The sequence below is a fragment of the Echinops telfairi genome, unplaced genomic scaffold (genome assembly GCF_000313985.2).
Source record: "Echinops telfairi isolate 266 unplaced genomic scaffold, ASM31398v2 ScPeMD7_7457;HRSCAF=8495, whole genome shotgun sequence".
Taxonomy (NCBI): Eukaryota; Metazoa; Chordata; class Mammalia; order Afrosoricida; family Tenrecidae; genus Echinops; species Echinops telfairi.
The window spans coordinates 23,433,034-23,451,236 of record NW_022111357.1 but is presented as its reverse complement, the minus strand read 5'-3'; the positions used below and the strand labels follow the sequence as shown (position 1 = coordinate 23,451,236).

The 18,203-nt window shown below is 59.3% G+C and overlaps 1 protein-coding gene across 1 annotated transcript in view; it reads right to left on the bottom strand.

Annotated features, from left to right (window-relative positions):
* HSPG2 (heparan sulfate proteoglycan 2) overlaps positions 1–18,203 on the bottom strand; it is an 82,235-nt gene that overhangs the window by 36,699 nt on the left and 27,333 nt on the right. The window contains exons 17-43 of the mRNA XM_045298938.1: positions 18,058–18,200; positions 17,807–17,954; positions 16,991–17,118; positions 16,589–16,675; positions 16,441–16,499; positions 16,270–16,337; positions 15,147–15,287; positions 14,859–15,035; positions 14,590–14,769; positions 14,315–14,433; positions 13,707–13,818; positions 13,442–13,555; positions 13,230–13,357; positions 12,908–12,994; positions 12,429–12,478; positions 12,027–12,121; positions 11,644–11,784; positions 11,215–11,406; positions 5,110–5,202; positions 4,775–4,855; positions 4,375–4,605; positions 3,226–3,339; positions 2,602–2,729; positions 2,403–2,489; positions 1,921–1,979; positions 1,543–1,710; positions 1,318–1,428 (exon numbers count right to left, since the gene is read on the bottom strand). Of these exons, the coding sequence (XP_045154873.1) occupies positions 1,318–1,428; positions 1,543–1,710; positions 1,921–1,979; positions 2,403–2,489; positions 2,602–2,729; positions 3,226–3,339; positions 4,375–4,605; positions 4,775–4,855; positions 5,110–5,202; positions 11,215–11,406; positions 11,644–11,784; positions 12,027–12,121; positions 12,429–12,478; positions 12,908–12,994; positions 13,230–13,357; positions 13,442–13,555; positions 13,707–13,818; positions 14,315–14,433; positions 14,590–14,769; positions 14,859–15,035; positions 15,147–15,287; positions 16,270–16,337; positions 16,441–16,499; positions 16,589–16,675; positions 16,991–17,118; positions 17,807–17,954; positions 18,058–18,200 (3,241 nt within the window). The remainder of the gene's footprint in view (positions 1–1,317; positions 1,429–1,542; positions 1,711–1,920; positions 1,980–2,402; positions 2,490–2,601; positions 2,730–3,225; positions 3,340–4,374; positions 4,606–4,774; positions 4,856–5,109; positions 5,203–11,214; positions 11,407–11,643; positions 11,785–12,026; positions 12,122–12,428; positions 12,479–12,907; positions 12,995–13,229; positions 13,358–13,441; positions 13,556–13,706; positions 13,819–14,314; positions 14,434–14,589; positions 14,770–14,858; positions 15,036–15,146; positions 15,288–16,269; positions 16,338–16,440; positions 16,500–16,588; positions 16,676–16,990; positions 17,119–17,806; positions 17,955–18,057; positions 18,201–18,203) is intronic.

The following is an 18,203-nucleotide window of genomic DNA, read 5'->3' as shown; positions in this document are numbered from 1 at the left end:
CTCAATAGGCCTGCCTTCCCTCTTGGCCTGGACCTCCGCAGCACCTAACCACTCCTTCTGCACGGAAGCAGTTAGTGGAGGTGGCTGAAGAGCCCACACTGTGAGTCCTGTTGATGCAAGTGCATGGCCACAGGCCCCCAGGGGCTCTTTCTGCTTTCCTCCACTCACTGTGCTGTGAGCCTCCGCTTCCCAAACAAAGAAAGAATTGCTCCTTCCTTCCATGGCTCCATTCTCCTATCCCCCAAACATGGGATCCTTCTCCCACCCCTGGCCCAACTCCTCTGAAGGACTCTCCCTTGCCATGCCCACCCTTGCTACAGCCTCCTCTCCTATCCATCTTCGGAAGCTCCTGGCACTCCATGACAAAGATGTTCTAGGAGTTTCCAACTCTGAAAGACCCGCCTGGATGCCCCACGAAACTACCCTGTTTCTTGGCCCCTTTCAGGGCCAAGGTCTTCTGAGAGTTGCCTCTGCTTGTAGCCTGTACTTCTTGGCCCTCCCACCACTGGCTCCCATCCCTCTCCCCCCTGGAAACCTCTCTTCTCAAAGCATGCCCTCCAGGGGTTAGTTCTCTGCTCCTATCTTTCTGTAGGAGCTCAGTTGGCATAGTGGTTACACAGTGGACTGCGATCTGCAAGGTCAACGGTTCGAAACCATTTGCTGCTCCTTGGGAGAAAGATGGGCTTTTTAGCCCCTTAGAGAGCTAGTCTCAGAAAGCCACAGTTCTACTGTGTCCTATAGGGTCGCGACGCGTTGGCATTGACTTGATGGCAGTGAGTTAGGTTTGGTTTGAATCGTCTCCGTCGCCCACTCAGCTGCTAGCCAGAGGGCTGGAGGCTGGAGGCCACCCACGGGCATCTCAGAAGAAAGGTCTGTGGAAAGCCAGCCTTGGCAAACCCCGCGGAGTCCAGCTCTCCTCTGACACACAGGGGGCAGCACTCAGCAGTAACTGGCTGGTTTAGCCGGCTTCTCAGCGGGCACGTGGCTGGGCCGAGAGCCGTCCTGACTGCACCGCTGAATCTCGGCTGTTCTGAAACCACACCCCCTGGGTGTCCTTCCCTCTCAATCTTCATTTTGACCAAGCGGGGGTCCTTGGAGCCCTTTCCTCCAGCCACACTCAGCTCGACCTGGGGGACCTCACCCTGCGCCATGGGGTCTTTTCTGAGTTCCATACTCGTGGCCCCCTGCACCCACTCAGATCTCCTCCCTGCACCTCGGATGTTGACAAGCCTCCCATGATGCCTGGGTTCTCGCTGCTTCCTGGGCAGCAGCCCAGGGCAGATGCTCTTGTCGAGGGACTGAGGGGTGGGGGCTCACCCGTCACCAGCAGCTCTGCCCGGCTGGTGTTGGTATGGTACAGATTCCTGCAGGTGCACAGGTACACCCCGGCATCGGAGGGCTGGACGCTGGGGAAGTGGAGCTCAGAGCCTGGTGGTGTGGAGACGAAGGCCCATCAGAGCAGACCCCATCTCTCCTCCCCCACATCACCTACAGTCATCAAAGACAGGCCCCAGCCGTCCCGGGGTCTGGGCCCACTGGTACCTTGATGTCGCTGCTGGGTGCTGCTGGGCACAGCTCGCCCATCCTCCCGAGACCAGTAGAAATAGTGGGGTGGGTTCCCACTGACCTGGCAGCGCAGGGAATGGGGGCCACCCTGAGGCACTATGCTCCGGGCAGGGTGGACCTGGACCACCAGTGGGACTTGGTCTGCTGTTGGGCACAAAGGAGGTCATTCAGGCAGGAGCCCCTCGGCTTAAAGACTTACCTTAGCTACTCCTTAGTTACTTCTGTTCTTCCAAAGGTGCCCCTGGAGTTGTCCCACCCACCCCCCATCCCCAGACCTGGTAGCCCCACCCTCAGGCTCCCCAGGCTCCCTGCCTTGTTGCCCAACCCCTCATCCCGGGCCCAGGTCCCACTTACTCTGTAGCAAGCACTGGCCGCCCTGAACATTGGGGTTTCCCACATACCCAGGGGCACACCTGCAAAATGGGACAAGAAACCATGCTGTCAGGACCCAAGGGACTCCCATGCCTCATGGTGACTTTGTAGGGGAGGGCAGAAGCTACTTCTGCAGGCCGAGAATTCTGGAAGGACCCCAGCCCAGGGCTTTGGAAAGTGGAGGAAGAGAAGAGTAAGCAGGACAGCAGTGTGGGGCGCTGGGGTGGAGAGGGCTTCTTCTACACAGGCAAACTCACCCAACGAATGTTTACTAAGCAACTACGGAGTGCCAGGTCCCCAGTGCTGGGGAAGCTCAGCGATGCCCTGCTTGTGGGAGACCAACACAGGGACCCGCCGTGTTAGAGGACAGCGAGGGGCTGGGGGGTGGGGTGGGGTGAGGGCACAGAAAGGCCAAAACCAGCCCTGAGGATCGCTCTGTAGCCCCCCTCCATCCATCCACCTACCGCTCACAGTACTGGCCAGTGTAACCAGGTTCGCAGGCCGTGCAGCGGTACCCACCGGCCTCCAGGCTCTCACAGGTGCGGGAGAACCTGGGGAGGGAGGGGCAGAGGTGGAAGGTTGGGCGGCAGGAAGCACCTCCCGACACTACCCCTCCCACTTCAGCCATGTGCGGCAGAGCAGCGCGCCCCCTTGGGTACCCACATGTTTTCCGGGTTTGCCAGTGGGCAGGCGCAGGGCTGGCAGTCCTCAGGTGTCCCAGCGGTGGCATCCCCATAGTAGCCAGGGGCACACTGCTCGCAGAACTCCCCAGCGGCATGGTGCTGGCAGTGCTGCAGGACGTTTAAGGAGGTCAGCACCCACACTGGCAACACTTGCCCATTCCTCCCTCACCCCCTTCATGGTATCCCTTGGTCTAGAAACTCCTTTTTTGCGAACTGCTATTAAGGAGATCACTGGGGAGAGGCACAGGGAGTGCACTCCCCGCTGTTCCCCTCCATGGACATGCTGGAGAGCGGATAAAGTAAGAAGCACATCCACCCACTCAGCTGTCAGAAAGGATGGGGTGATTTGACTCAGAGACCGGAACTAGATGGTGCCCGGCTATGACAGCTAGGAAAGGCACCACCTCCGGGGCCGCGAGGCAGGAAACTGTGGCACTACACGCAGACTCAGAGAAGAGACCCAGGCTTACATCCGTGACCACCTGAACTTCACGGTGACCAGGTCTGATGACCCAGAGGCTTTCTCTCCAGAAGGCTGGGCCCCTAGTCCACCCTAGGCCCAGCCACGCTGGTCCCTCACACCCTGCCCCTGCGTGCAACTCACCGAGCAGGCCCCGGTCTCTGGGTGGCACAGGTCTGAGTGGCCGTTACATTCACACGGTTCACAGTGGCCAAGGTAGAGGCCACTCCCTGTGCGGGTGTAGCCGGGGGCGCAGTCCTAGGAGGCAAAGAGGAAGGTTAGTGTCCATTTAGACTCAGGTCCCTGACCACACACTGGGCATTTCAAGCCGATCCCAGTAGCTCCTGAAAGAGAATCCTAGGCCCGGCCCTGCTCCCCGTGTGCTCACCCATTCCCTCTGCCCTCTCTGTGCCCCCCCGAGCTGCCAGTGTCTGCCAGCTCCAGCCACTCTAAATTAGAGGAAATAATACGCCATCCTAAATGGCCTGTTCCTAAAAAAAAAAAGTCCTCTGTAAATAAGGGTGTCCATGGCACAGCACCTTCAATTTAAACAGGAGCCCTGGTGGGGCTGTGGGTTGGGCACTGAGCTGCTAACCACCCAGTCGGCGGTTCAAACCCACCAGCCGCTCTGTGGGTCAAAGGTAAGGTGGTCAGCTTCTGGAGAGGTTTACAGTCTTGGAAACCCCATAGAGGCTCGTCTGGAGTCCAATTCAACTCCCTAGCAGTGGGCTTGAGTTTTAAAATGGGAGACCCAGATGTGGAAGGAGCCTTTGAAGATGCCTGCAATTAAGTGACAGAGGCAGCGCAGGCAAGCCTGGGACACGTTTGCACATCCGAAAGGTGTAACAACGGCCCCTGAAAACAATCCTCCCAGCACCCCTTACTTGAAACCTCTCCCTCTCCGTGAAATTCACCACTGACTGCCAGGCAACGTTTCCTGGAATTCAGCTTGGCCTCTTCCTCAGCGGCTTCTATTCCCTACTGCTGCTGGCTGAAGTCACGCTGGAGGCTCACAGAGCTGGTCTCCTGGCGTCCAAGTGTGAGCTGTTGCTTCCTCTGTCCTCCTGCCTAGTCCCTATGTCCCCCCAAGGCTTTCAGGTGCCACCCAGATTCTAGTGGGCACCCAGGGCTGACCCAGTGACTCCTCTTCTGGAGAACGCAGCCTGGCACGTGAAGCAGGACGACCCCGTGGTTAAGGACTTCACCGGCTCTGGGGTCATCAGAGATCAGGCAAACTCAGGTTTCCCCTTGGGCACAGGTGGCCTGCTGGCTGACCACCCACAACGCACTCACCTGGCAGGAGGAGCCGATGTAGCCTGGCGGGCAGCGGCAATCCTCTACCTCTAGGGCCCGGGGGCCACTCGAGGGTCCGGGCTGGGCAACCTCCAGGCTGATGGCGCCGATGCTGGCAGTCAGCGGCATGGAGGAGAACGTGGCGCGGACCAGCAGTTCGTCCAGGTCAGCCAGCGCCATCAGAAGGTGCTCACGGGTGGCCGGTTGCCCATCAGGCCTGTGCCAGAATTCCTGGGTGGGGGATGCAAACACAGGAGTGTCAGCTTTGAGGGGCTCCTGCACCCCTCCCTTCTTTCCTCCCTCCCAGGCATTGACCGAAGGGGTGCGAGCAGGACAGCGAGAGGCAGGGGTGGCAAGGCTCTAACTGCATTCTGAACCAGGGTGGGAGTGGGGCCCTCACCTCTCGGAACACGATCTCGTAGCTCTTTCTCCCAGGACCCTGCAGCGCCGGCTGGGAGGCCACCAGCATGATGTTGTTGCCCTGGGGGAACGCCGGTGGGGCTTGGAGGGGACGCCATCACCCCTTCCAGCCCCAGCCTCCCAAGTCCAAGTGCCCCAAGGACCCAGAATCAGGCTCGTAGCCCTTCCGGTCAGCTGCCAGGCCCATCTCGGAAGCATCCAGTCAGGCAATGGGATGGGGGCAGGGCGTGGGCTTATCCCCAAGTGTTGGGCTGAAATAAGCAAGCACCCCAAGGGGCCCTGAGGGGCTGCTGTGGTCCCTCTGCCTCTGCTCACCGTGATCTGGAGGTCAGGGTCGGAGAGCGGGCTGCCCTGAGCCCCTGCTGTGTAGGACAGGGTGTAGCGAAGCTTCCCGCCATAGGCCCCCACCTGCAAGGAGGCAACACTGGCTGTCACAGCCCTGCCCAGCACTGTTGGGAAGGTCACCCAGCCAGCAGGGGCACAGGGCCGTTCCAGGCCCTTCTGTATCCTGAAGCGGCAGGTGGGCAGAGCCTCAAAGCTACCTAATTGGCCCTCTCTCCCTCAGCCCACAGCCCCTGAGCAACCGCTTTTCTGCATTGGGGAATCTCTTGCCAGCACAAGTGCCTTGTCTGAAGGAGTTGGCCGAAATCAGACAGTGATGACGTGGTGGCCATTCTGGGATGTGGGGGGAGCTCCTGAAGTTCTCCGTCAAGGGGCTGGTAGTGACCCTCAGAGGCCTGGCCCTCCCGGGTAGGTAAACTCTGCCCACAGTTCACACCCCGCCCCGGGTTCTCCAGGCCTCTAATTACCCACTTGGGTCATCACGTGCTTTGACAAAGAACTTCTGATCTTTTGGGGTTCTAAGAAACCCTTGTGGTGGAGTGGCTACCAGCTGAACTGCTAATTGTGCAAAGTCGGTGGTTAGGAGACCCCAGTCGCTCCGAGGGAGAAAGAAGGGGTGTTCTACTCCCATAAGGAGTTCCAGTCTTGGAAACTCACGGGCAGTTCTACTCTGTCCTACAGGGTCACTATGAGTCGGCGTCAACTCAATGGCAGAGAGCTTGGCTTTGTGGTTCGATGGCCCTGATAAAGACTCCTGGTAGCACAGTGGGCTAAGCCGAAAGGTCGGTGCTTTGAGCCCCCCAGTCACTGGTGCAGAAAGTGAAGGCAGTCTGCTCCTGCACAGATCCGTGGCCCTGGAAACCCCGTGGAGCAGTTCTGCGCTGTCCCCCCAGAGTCACTGCATGCTGGAATTAACTCAGTGGCAGTGAATACGGTCCCCGTGCTCCCACCAACACCCTGGTTTTCTCAAGAAACACCTTTCCCCAAATGCAGGGCAGGCAGCCGGAGGGACATTTGTCCCTTCTGGCCAGTCTGTGTGTCGCATCCTGCTTTGGCCCCATCAGGGACGTGTGGGGCGGCTCTTCAGGAGGACCCAATCCTGGCACTTCTGCTCTTTCTGCCAAGTCAGAGAAGTGCCACCTTTTCTAGCCCTACGAACAGCATGGAGTGGCAGAGAGTGCCAAGTGTGATAAAGTCCTATGGGCCCCAGGCTCCAGAATGCCAGGCGGCCTGGGACTGGCAGTTACAGGAGCTAGCAGGTTCTTGGTCGCAGACCAGCCAGCTGCTCTTGGGTTTCTGAGGCTCACGAGGAGCCTGGCTTGCCGTAAAGGGCTGTCCTGTGGGCCAGGCCTCAGCTCGGCCCTACAGCCCTTTCCACTCTCTCCTCTCCACCAGGCAGGGCTCAGATCACTACCTCACTGCTCTAGTCCGTGCCTCAACCCCTAATTGTTCATTCAGCTAGGGAGCGTTTATTACACACCTACAAACTACCCACTCGCGGCAGGAGCCCCGGGAATGCCCTCTTCAAGTTCAGGATGTGGCGAGGAATTCATGGACCACAGCCACATAGCCATGACACTGGCTGCCTGTTTGCTTTGGAGGCCAGGAGGCTCACAGCCAACTTGTTCGGAGCCAACTTGTTCGCAAGCTGCAGGTGTGCACTGTGCACAGTGGCTAGCGAAGCTGCTTCCATCATCGGGAAGAGCCTGGTCTAAGTTCTGTCTCGACAGACTGTGCAGCCTTGGGCAAGTCACTTGACCTGTCTGAGCACCACTTTCCTCCTGTGGATGTGGGAGTAAAATAAAGACAGGATACTTCCTGTCCTGGCACGGGCTGAGCTTCCAGGGAGGCCATTTATCATTTGCCCTTGTTGTCGTTGGGTGCCCATAGCGACCCTGTGCACAACAGAAGGACACACTGCCCGGCCCTGCACCATTATCCTCACCATTGTTCCTGTGTGACCCAATCTTTAACCTTTGCCCCGACTGTCTTACCTTCTAGGAATGGTATTTGCTCGCATATTATGTGCATGTGTCTCTAAGTGGCACGTGAAATCATTTTGGGGGGAAGATGGAGGTGATATCAATCACAATATTATCAACACTAAGGCCAGTGTCAGTGCTCTTAGAAGAATGAATGCCTGAGAGGAGAGGCATGAGAGTCAGACCCAAACTGTGAGCTCTCGGGGAGACCAGGGGTCGCTTCTGCAGATACATCCTACGGCATACAGTAAGTGCTGGGTGAGAGACCGAATGAATGGATGCAGGACTTAGATCTAGCTTCCAAGTGAAGAGAGGTCCAGGGAGAGGTGCTGGGGAGATCCCCCCACCCCCCAGGAGAGATAATTGCTCGGTCAGGGGTCAGAGGTCAGGGACTGGGATCAATCTCAGTTTGACGTTTCCCTGAACACAGGCAAGTCTCTCTCATCTACCCATCTCCATCATAAAGGGGTCTGTTAAAGAAACTGCTGATAGTTTAAGACGCTAAGACTCCAGAGCCCCCATCACCTCCCACCACCACCCTGTTACCTTGTTCCCCAGGAAGGCCCGGGGCAGCTGCCAATAATAGAGGCTTTCTGGAAGCAGAGAGAAGCCTTCGTAGGAGAGAGCGAGCTAGAGCAGAAGGACAGTCGGTGAGAGCCAAGGGAGAGGGCAAAGACGACCCTGGAGGCTGATGATGGGACCCCCAGAAGCCATTCAGAGGGACAGCTAGCTCCCCACCCCATTGCTCAGCTCCTGGCTTCCCCTCTCTGGGTCTGGACACCTCAAAGGCTGAGTCCCCTCACGCCCACGTGTTCCTGTGATCCCAGGGTGACTTCTACAGCTCATGAGGTTTCAGATGCTGTGGCTCTTTCAGCATCTGTTCAACCATCTAAGTGGCATGAGTGAATTGGGTAATGGGGGATTCACAGGGCAACTAGCCCAAGTCTTGTGCAGGAACTGCGAGGCAGGTTCAGAAGTGACTGAAATTGGAAAAACATGTCGTGAGGGGGCGCCCCTTGGTGGCCTGGGCACATACCTGAGAGCCTGTTGGGAAAGGCAGAGAAGAGGAGGAGGAGGAGGAGGAAGAAGAGGAGGAGAGAAAGGAAGAGGAGGAGGAGGAGAAAGACGTAGCCGCTCGCAGGGCGGCTGCAGGTTGGGCACGTGGGACAGGCGGTGCAGCAAAGCTGGAGAGGAGCTGCCAGATCTCAGCGTCCATCCGCCTCTGGGCCTCGTCCACCTGGGGGACCAGAGAGGAAGGACAGGCAGAGGAGAGTGTAGGGAAGGACCAGGTAAGGCCTTGCTTCTCCCCAGGCTGCACCTGGGCCTTTGTCAGCGCCCTGTTCCCAAGCATTCCTGGGGCTCAGCCTTGTGTCCCCTATCCTCTGCTCCTCCTGAGCCTGGTGGGGATGCCCTGGGAGGGTCCGGCTGGTGGGAGAAGGCCACACAGAGGAGCTTCTAAGGGGCAGGAAGTGGCACTGGGAGCAGAGGGTGGGGGTGAAGGTCCCTCGGGAACGACTCTCCAGAATGCCTATGATCCAGCCACAGGAAGGGCACCAGGGAGAGGACTGGGTCATCAGGCTGCGCCTGGAGAGTATGGGGATAGTGGTTCAGGGAGGCTGGTGGCCTGGCCAAGTTACCGGCTTTGACTAAGCTCTCAGGTCTCTTCCTGGGGCCCTGGACACAGCCTGCCCAAGCAGGGCCCTGAGTTACCTGGGATGCCCGCTGGGTCGGGCCCCTGCCCTCTGGGGGCCCCAGGATCCTGCCAGTTGCCACAGCTGCCCGCAACTGTTCCTCTGAGAAGGATGTACGGTTCTGGGGGATGGAGGCCACAGGATGGAGCCATGGGCAGTATCCTCTACCCTTGGAAATGGTGGCCAGAAAGGCCCAGACTGACTGGGGACAGATGCATGCTCCCCTTCCTGGGATGATACACAGGGGTTAGCTTCAGGCCACGGCAGGGGCACGTCACATGCAGGGTTAATGGCACTGCTCGGGAGCAGTGCTAGGGTGACTCAGTGGGCACAGGCCAGCACTGAGCTCATTTCCCTGCCACCACATCACCACTCTGGCCACCAGACCACACAGCCAGCCTGGCTCGCACTCCTGACATTACAGGACTGGGCACAACAGCTCCCCCCCTGGGCCACAGGGCACTGTCTGGGCTCATGCAGATGGCAAGATTACCAGGGTACCGGGTATTACCTCCCCACACATGGCTGGGGCACCCCAACATGCCACGCCCACATCACGCCATCCTCACAACGTGGGTCACACAGCCCTCCCTACCTGGTGAGCCCGGCGCATCCGCGCAAAATACGCCTCCCTCTGTGGGTGCAGGGGGACGCCAGGAGAGGGAGTCAGAGAGAAAGGGGTCAGGGCAGCAGGGAGGCAGTGAAGAGGCAGGCAGCAGACAGGAGAGCAGGAACCCAAGAAGCAAGAAGGGACCAAGAGGCACTAGTCTGGGAAGGGTCTGTCTGAGGTGCCCCAGAGCTCTCCCTTATAAGCATCTCTGACTGCCCCAGGGCCCTAGCTCTGGGGACTCATCTGCCAGGCACTGGCTTCAACCAGATCAAACCTACTTTGCCTGGGCACCACCTGGTAGCCTAGCTCATTGGGGGAACACATTTCGGCAGGCTACCCCTAAGACCCTCTCCTGCATCCACTATCATCACCAGCACCCACTAGATCGTAGGCTGGGCTAGCAGAGTCCAGCTCCTCTCTGACTAGGGCCGCATATTAACACGTCTTTAACTTGATTAAAATATTACTACCTATCAGTGTGTGACTTCAGGCCCGTTACTCAACCTCTCTCTGCTATCTCACCCCACCCTCCCTGAGTTGATTCCGACTCACAGCAATCTTATAGAACACAGTAACTGCTCCTAAGGGTTTCTAAGACTGGAAAGCATGACAGCTGCACCTTTCTCCTGAGGAGACGCTGGTGTGTTTGAACATGTCACCCACCGTGCCCCCTTGGGCTCCTTCTCCCCATCACAGCTTCCTCATTTGTCAAATGGGGCAGGGTCCCTGTATTGTGTCAGGTAAGCGTACTGGGATGGCTTGTATGTGGCCATGATGTTGGAAGTCGTGTCACTGGTATTTCAAAGTCTTGCAGGGTCACCCAGGGTGGGTTGATTTCAGCAGAACTTCCAGACTAAGAGAAATGAACACTAGGAAGGGCCTGGCGGTCTCCTTCTGAGAATTAGCCAATGACAGCTTGATGGGGTTCAACAGAGTATCATCAACACTGCACTAGCAGGTGGGTCCTGGGGCTGAAAGGCACACAAGGCCACCGTGACCCCAACGGTAGGCTTGAGCACACTGATGTGACCAGGGCTGGGCACCACATTACAGCCAGAGTCCACAACAAGCAGTGCTCTCAGTAAACACCACCCACCACCGAGCCCTACGCCATCAGAGTGGACTTGAGGTCACCCCACGTCACAGTAGAACTGCCCCATGGGTTTCTCTAGGCTGTAGCCTTTACTGGACTCCTGGTGGCATAGTGGATGCTTATTGGACCGCTAACTGCAAGGTCAGCGGATCAAAACCACCAGTCATTCTGCAGGAGAAAGATGAGGCTTTCTATTCCTGTAAAGAGTTACAGTCTCAGAAACCCACAGGGGCAGCTCTACTGGGTGTCCTACCGGGTAGCTGTGAGTCGACATTGACTCAATGACAATGAGTTTGGATTGTTTTGGAGTCTTGACTGGAGCAGAATGCCAGGCCTTTCTCCTGTAGGGCTGCTGGGCTGACCCAAATGCCAGCTTTGGGGTTAGCAGCCAAGCCTTTACTCACTGCTACAGCAGGCACCTGGTGCGTTGCCCAGCTGCACACAAGCTCATCACCCTGACAGCCGAGCACTTACTGTGGGCCAGGCCTGCTTGCTAGTCTGCCCAGCCGGCCACACGGAGGCTTTCCAGAAGGCTGTGAGTGGTGGAGGTTGGATTCAGATCGAGGTCTGTCTGACCTCCAGAGGCCACAGCCTTAACCACAGCTAAGATTGCCCTAATGCGAACTGGGGTCTGGGCCAGCACTGACCCCAGTGCCCAGTGGGGGCTAGGCACGGAGCTGTGCTTGGCTTGGTGCATCACACCTTGTCTCCCTGGAATGTCTCTGGCAGCTGCCAGTAGAAGGACTCGTGGCCGAGCTGGGCGAAGTTGCCAAAAGAGAGCTGGGCCCCATCGGGCATGGGCTCCACGGTGAAGCCGCTGGTCAGACGGCTGTTCCGCTGCGGGTTCACCAGGATGAAACCTTGGAAGTCCCCAGGGGCGAAGTGGGTGGTGATCTGGAGTAAACGGGGCAGGTGTCAGTCTGGGCACTGGGCAGGTGCCCTAGAGGGCGGCCTGAAAAGGCATCAGGGTGGGTACTGGGCACTGCTGAGACCAGGGCTAAGGTGGATGTACTGAGGAAGGAGAGCATGGCTGGCTGGGGACTTAGGGCTGATGCGCAATGATGGGGTCTTGGGGAGGGGTTACCGTGGATTCCGTGGGATCAGGATAGGGGCATGGGGACAGGCTCTCACCAGGTGGCGGGTGTAGGAGGAGCTGGCACACTGCTGAGTGATGCCCATGCAGAAGCAGGAGAGGCAGCCATCGGGGTTGCTGGCGCTCAGGTGGAAGTGGTGGGGCCGGCACTGGCTGCAGGTGAGGCCTTCCACCTGGGCCTGGGCAGAGGGGCAGGGAGACCCACAAGGAGGGTGAAGGCACCCCAACAGCTTGAGGGCCAGCCCTCCCAGCTACTCCAGTTGTTCTGGGGCATGTATACCCACTCAGGACCTGACTCCCACTCCCATCCAATGCTGTCTGACTCCCACCTGGGTCCAGGTTGGAGCTGAAGTTGAGAGAGGGCAGTGAAAGGCCTGACAGCTATGGGCCAGAGTCTCCCAGAAGGTAGGGCAACACTGACCTTGCATTGGCATTGGCCGGCAGCGTCACACTGGCTGCTGACACTGCCCTGGGGGTCACAGCCACAGCCAATCGGCTCAGGCATCTGGCCATCTCCTGAGTGGGAGGAAAGCCACACCTGAGGCCCAATCCTGGCACCAAGTGCGTTATTTCCAACACTCTCTGGCCCTCTGCTCACCACCCATAGAAGGGGTGTGTATTCTGAGCACCTACCACAACTGCCCTCCCACGGGGTCCCACCGATATCCCAGTTTTACAGACGAAGAAACTGAGGCTCAGAAAGGTAAGGTCACTCGCTTCAGTCAAAGGAGAGCAAAGGCTCCATCCTAGCTCCCCTGGAGGCGGGCAGGGTGGGGGGAGGAATGGGTACCAGAACCCAAAGGGCTTCCCCAACCCGACTCACTGCGGCAGGGCTGGCCCTGGCTGGGGTTGCCATAGTAACCGGGGGCACACCTGGGGAGAGAGAGCATTTGTAGAGAAGAAGGCAGAACCACAGCCTCCTGCAGAGCCTGCTGGGAGCCCAGGGCTCAGTGGTCTCACAGAGCCGGAAGAAACCAATCCCATTTTACAGATGGGAAAACAAATGAGAGACAACCAGGACTGTGTTCCAAGACTCGCAGCCAGAGAGCTAGCACAACCAGCATCAGACCTAGGAGTCTGGGCAAGGATGGGGATTGGCAGGAGGCTCCTGGCCTGGCTGGAGCAGGGGACGCAGGGGGATGAGGGTGGGGATCAGGCCAGCAACTCTGAGGGCCTCGAATGCCGAGCTGGGGTTAGGCTCTCAGGGGCAGGGGAAGGAAGCTGAGTATCAATCGTCTGGGGCCTGTGTCAGGTCAGGGCCCGGAGTAACCCTTCCTGCAGCCCCCACTTCTACCGCCTCACCTCTCACAGTGGCGCCCGCTGTGGCCCATGGAGCAGGAATCACAGGTGGGGTGCCCGTCTGTGTCCAGGAAACAAGTGTGTGTAGCCCTGCAGGGGTGGGGAGACATGAATTCCCAGTCATGAGGCTGCTGCCTGTCCCCTGCATTTCTTGGGCAGCAGTGGAGCAGGGAAGGCAAAGGCACCCTGTGAACAAGTACAGGGTTGATGGGTCTGGCTGCCGGGTGCCCCCATTTCACAGATGAGGGAGTAGGGGCCTAGAGAGGGACAGGTTCAGGGGCTAGGAGGGGCAGGGGGCATTTCAGGAGGGTGGGGGAGGACGCACTGGCCGGCAGCGGGTGCCCCGAGGCATGTGCATGGCTGGCAGTCCTGTGGTGTCCCCCGCTGTGCATCCCCGTAGTATCCCGGCTGGCACTGCTCGCACCGAAGGCCCTCTGTGTGGTGTTGGCAGCCCTGGAGGAGCAGAGTTGGGGGGTGAGGCTGGGCCCCTGGGGGTCACGGGGCTGCAGGCAGGAGAGGGAGGAAGGCAGGGCACACCTGGCATGCTCCTGTCTCAGGTTCGCAGCTCTCCGTGTGGCCATGGCAGCTGCAGCGTTCACAGGTGCCCAGGTAGAGCCCGCTGGGTGTGCGTGTGTAACCTGTATCACAGTCCTATGGGCAGGAAGGTGGCAGTGACAGGAGCTGCCCCAGCAGGCCAGTTCTGGTCAGGGACCCCAGAGTGACCAGGCTGGAGGGAGGTCGGGGAGGCGGGTGGGCTAAAGGAGGAGGGGCTGGCCGGAAAAGGAAGAAGGGAAGGGCTCACCTGGCAGGAGGGGCCACGGTACCCAGGTGGGCAGGCACACTCTTCCACTTCCAGCGCAGGGTCCTGGCCAGTGTTCTCGGGCACAGCTACGTCCATGCTGATTCCAGAGACCCTGGTGGGGCAAGAGTCACACGGATGAGCACTGGCCCTGTGCCAGGCACCTCTCCGTCCCCCCACAGCCCCAGCAGAGAGACTGCGAGTGGCGTGACCAGCGGGTCACATCTGTGATTTTCTCCAGAGACTCCACCTTCCTCGACCACACCCACCGGGGACCAATGACAGACTCTACAGGGGGATTGCCACTCCAGAGCTGTTGGCAGGACGAGGGACAAGGCCACACTGAACTTTCTCTGCAGCCGCTGCTTAGCTGGGTCCCACTGCTGCTTGCTTGCATCCTCCCTCCTTCGTCCCCCACCCCGCCCCCCGCTTTACAGGCTGTTTACCCAACCCTGACCCAGAACAAGCCCCGCATGGCAGCCAGATCTCTGTCTCCCTCTGACTGTGGAGGACATCAAGGCCACACACCAGCCAAAAAGCCTTTAAGTGACAGAGCTGCCACCAGCTTCTAGCCCCAGGCCTCCCACCTGGCCTGGCCCCGGCCCCAGCACCTGCTCTCAGCTGGCTGATGGGTGAAGGATGCCTGGATCAGGAGGGTGTTGATGCCCGCCAGAGCCATCAGTAAGTGCTCCCTAGTGGCCGGCTGCCCGTCAGGCCGCTTCCATGCTTGCTGCCCGGAAAAGACACATGCGCTGCAACTCGACCCCCTGGGGTATTGCCACCCCGAGGGAGCAGAGCCTGGGAGCCCTGGCCCCCTGGGATATTGACCCTGGTAGAGCGGAGCATGGGCCTCCCGCCCACAGGGTTTCTGGGCAGGGCTGCTCACCTCCCGGAAGGGCACGGTGAAGGAGGTGGGCTGGCCAGGACTCAGCTCCCGGGGCGCATGATGCTCCAAGACGATGCCGTTGCCCTGCAGCACCACCAGGGGCTGCCCAGGCAGTGGCACGGAGCCAGGCTGGGGCCTCTGTGTGACTGTGAAGTGAAGCTCTCCCCCATAGGAGGTCACCTGGGACACAGAGTGGGCCCGGCACTCAGCTGGACACCTGGGGTCGGGCTTGCCCCGCCCAGCCTCTCCTTCATGGGGCACGGACCCACCTTGTCTCCCCGGAAGTGTGAGGGGAGGTTCCAGAAGTAGGGTCCGGAGAGAAGTCTATGGAAGGAGGAGAAGACCAGCTCCCCGGGCGTGGGCGACGAGATGCCCTCACTGGTGATGTGGGTGCCAGCGGCATTGGTCAGGCTGAACTGGGTGGGCTCCTCAGAGGCCCCGTGCACCTGCAAGGAGAAGGAGCTAGGATGGGTCTGGGGCCTGGGCTTGGTGCTCAGCATCCCCAACCCTAGTGCTTGGTGGTCCCACCGGCTGGCCCGCCCACCTGGCCCAGGTACCTGGGCGCGGCTCCAGGTGGAGCTGGCGCACTGGCGGCTGACGCCCATGCAGAAGCACTTGAGGCAGCCGTCGGGGTTGTGGGCATCCAGGTTGAAGGAGCCATCAGCACACTCATTGCACAGGCGCCCCACCACGTTGTTCTGCGGGCACAGAGCTGGGAGCTCTAGGACTGCCTCTGGGCGCGGCTGCCTGGGGCTTTGGAACTCATCCACCCACCGGCCACATGGGGGGACCCAAAGCCCGGGGGAGCCATGGAAAGAGCTGCCACATGCATACTCACTACCATCCCCAGTTAACGGAAGCGTATGCACCCAGCTGTCTTTCCCTTTTCTCTTTGGCTGCCAGGGTGCTCACAAATAAATTTAGATGGACAAAGAAAACCACTTGGTAGGAAATTATGACGGCTACTACTTAGGGTTGTTTCAAGGACTGTGTGGGTGGCTTGTTTTACGTTCCTAGGTACTTTGGTCAGGAATGTGTGATCTCCCTGCGTCAGATGAGGGAACAGAGGCTCGGGGACATGAAATGACCTACGCAAGGTCGGTCAAGTCCTAATCCACTGAAATTTAAGATCAAGGCTGCCTGGCTCCGGGAGTCTGGGCAGGTCTCGGACTGTCCCTTCACTCAGCCTCCATCCCTTCCTTCACCTGCCAAGTGCAGATGCGTCCGTATGAGGGTGACAACGAGGGAAAAAGACCCAGCTCACTGCCCTTGGGCCCATTCCCACTCACAGTGACCCTACAGGACAGGGGAGAACCGCCCCGGTGGGCTTCTGAGACTGTCACTGTTTATAGGAGTAGACAGCCTCATCTTTCTCCCGTGGAGCGGCTGGTGTGTTTTGAACTGCTAACCTCGTGGTTAGCAGCCCAAAGTGAAACGACGACGTGATCGGGGCTCCTGAAGTAAAAGCAAATGTACAGAGCAGACCCAGCGATCCCACCCAGAGCAGCAGACAAAGGAGCTGGGCTGCCTCCGCCCTCTCTTGGGGGTCCGGGTGGCACGGAAGGAGGCTGTGGGGTTGGGAGGTGTGTAGGTTTTGGGAGGCTTGGAAAGTCTAGAGAGATTGGAGCCTCCTCCCTGTGTTCCAAAGCCTCTGGGGTAGGGTGCAGACTGCCTGCCTACCTTACAGTGGCAGGCATCATCTGAGGTCCCCCTGCTGCCTCGCTCGTCACAGCGCACAATCTCCTGGTCTGAGGGACACAAAGTGGGTGTGAGCAGGCAGGAACTGGGCTGTCACCGAGGGCAGGAGGGCCTGGTGGTCAGCTGGAGGGTGTGAGAGGCTGCCATACTCACTGGTGGGTCTGCACTTCCCGCCTGGCTGGATGGGGTTGCCCTCATATCCGGGGGCACAGCTGGGGGAGACAGGGGATCATCAGGGATCATCATTCCCATGCCCACCCAGTGTAGATGGTGTCCCCTGGTCCAGCTGGCTCTCGCTCACCTCTCGCAGCGGCGGCCTGTGTAGCCGGGGGCACACGCATCACATGTGGCTTGGCCATCGGTGTCCAGGAAGCAGGTGTCTGAGAACCTGTGGGTGTGAGGTGCCCAGGCCTTACTCCCCTTCTCCCACCCTGCGAAGTGCGTGCCGCCCACGTGGACACGGTAGGGACACAGTGTCTCCCTCCCCACCTGTTCTTGATCTGCAGCTTTATAATAACAGAGGAAGACTCATGCACCCCTCACCCAGAGGAGGGAAGTGAGGCCCAGGGGCCCAGAACAACGGTGTGACCAGCTTAGGATTTGAACCCAGGTCTGTCTCCCACATCCCAACTGAGTGTAGGACCCCCGACTCGCTCGGCCCACACCTCCCACCAGATCTGGCCCATCTCGGGCCCAGCCTGACCTGCGAGAGGCATCGATGTAGGGGCAGGGGCAGGGCCGGCAGGCTGTGGCTGTGGCCTTTGTGGCATCTCCGAAGAAGCCGGCCTTGCACTTGTTGCACTGTGGACCCTCGGTGTTGTGCTGGCAGTTCTGGGGAGAGGAGGAAGGAGCGGCTCAGAGTGGCCTGTCCCTCCCCGAGGACACACGGGACCAGATGACAAGCTCTGGAGTGTGTCTCACGGGCCATCTGGCTCGGGTCTCCACCACCATTCCAAACTCGCTCCACAGCTTCTCCAGCAGACTGGTCCTTAGAGATGATAGGGGCCCCAACACTTCATCTGTGGGCAGCCCGGCCCACCGATGTCCCACACGCTACTTGCCGCTAATCCAAACCTGCATCCCTCTTCCAATTGGCACCCCTGCCAGTTCTGTCCTCTGGCACCTGTTTTTTCTGGACCTGACACACCAGGATCTGGAGCGAATTCTTTGGCCCTGCCTGAGCCTTTTCTTCTGTTGGCTCTACACTCCCGGCCCCCTCCACCATTGCTAAGAAGTAAGGTGTGACTTCTAGGTCTCTTCTTCTCGAGGCTGACTCACAGAGCCCAACACTTCGGATGGTATCCACCTTGACTGCTCTGATCCACGTAGAAAGGAGCAGGCTCTTCACCTCCCTTGTTCTGGACACTATACCTCTATTAATACATCCAGCACTCTCACAAGCTTGTCTGGAAGCCATCGCAGTCACTCTGGGGCTTTGTGCACAGCGTGTGGGTACAAGAGAAGCTTAGAGTTCCCTCCCTGTCACTATTCAGTGCCCAGTGCCTTGGGTGCTACTCACCAAGCAGTGACCGTACACAGGGTCACAGGAGCTGGCATGGCCGTTGCAGTTGCAGCCAGAGCAGGTGCCCAGGTAGGGCCTACCAGGCACCCGGGTGAAGTGGGCATCACAACTTTCGCAGGACAAGCCAGAGTAGCCAATGGGGCACCTGTGGGAGTGGGACACAGAGTATGACTGCAGGAACTGGGGCCCTGCTGCTTGGCCCCTACCCGGCCAGGGTCTCTGCTCCCCAGCACTGCCGGGCCAGGCACCTGCACTCCTCCACACTGTGAACCTGGCCGTGGCTGGTGAAGTGGGTGGCCGTGGTGTCCATGGCGACGTCACTCAGCCCCACGCTGGCCATCTTGGCGTTGTACACGGTCAGGATGAGCACGGCCTCCAGGCTCTGCAGCACCTG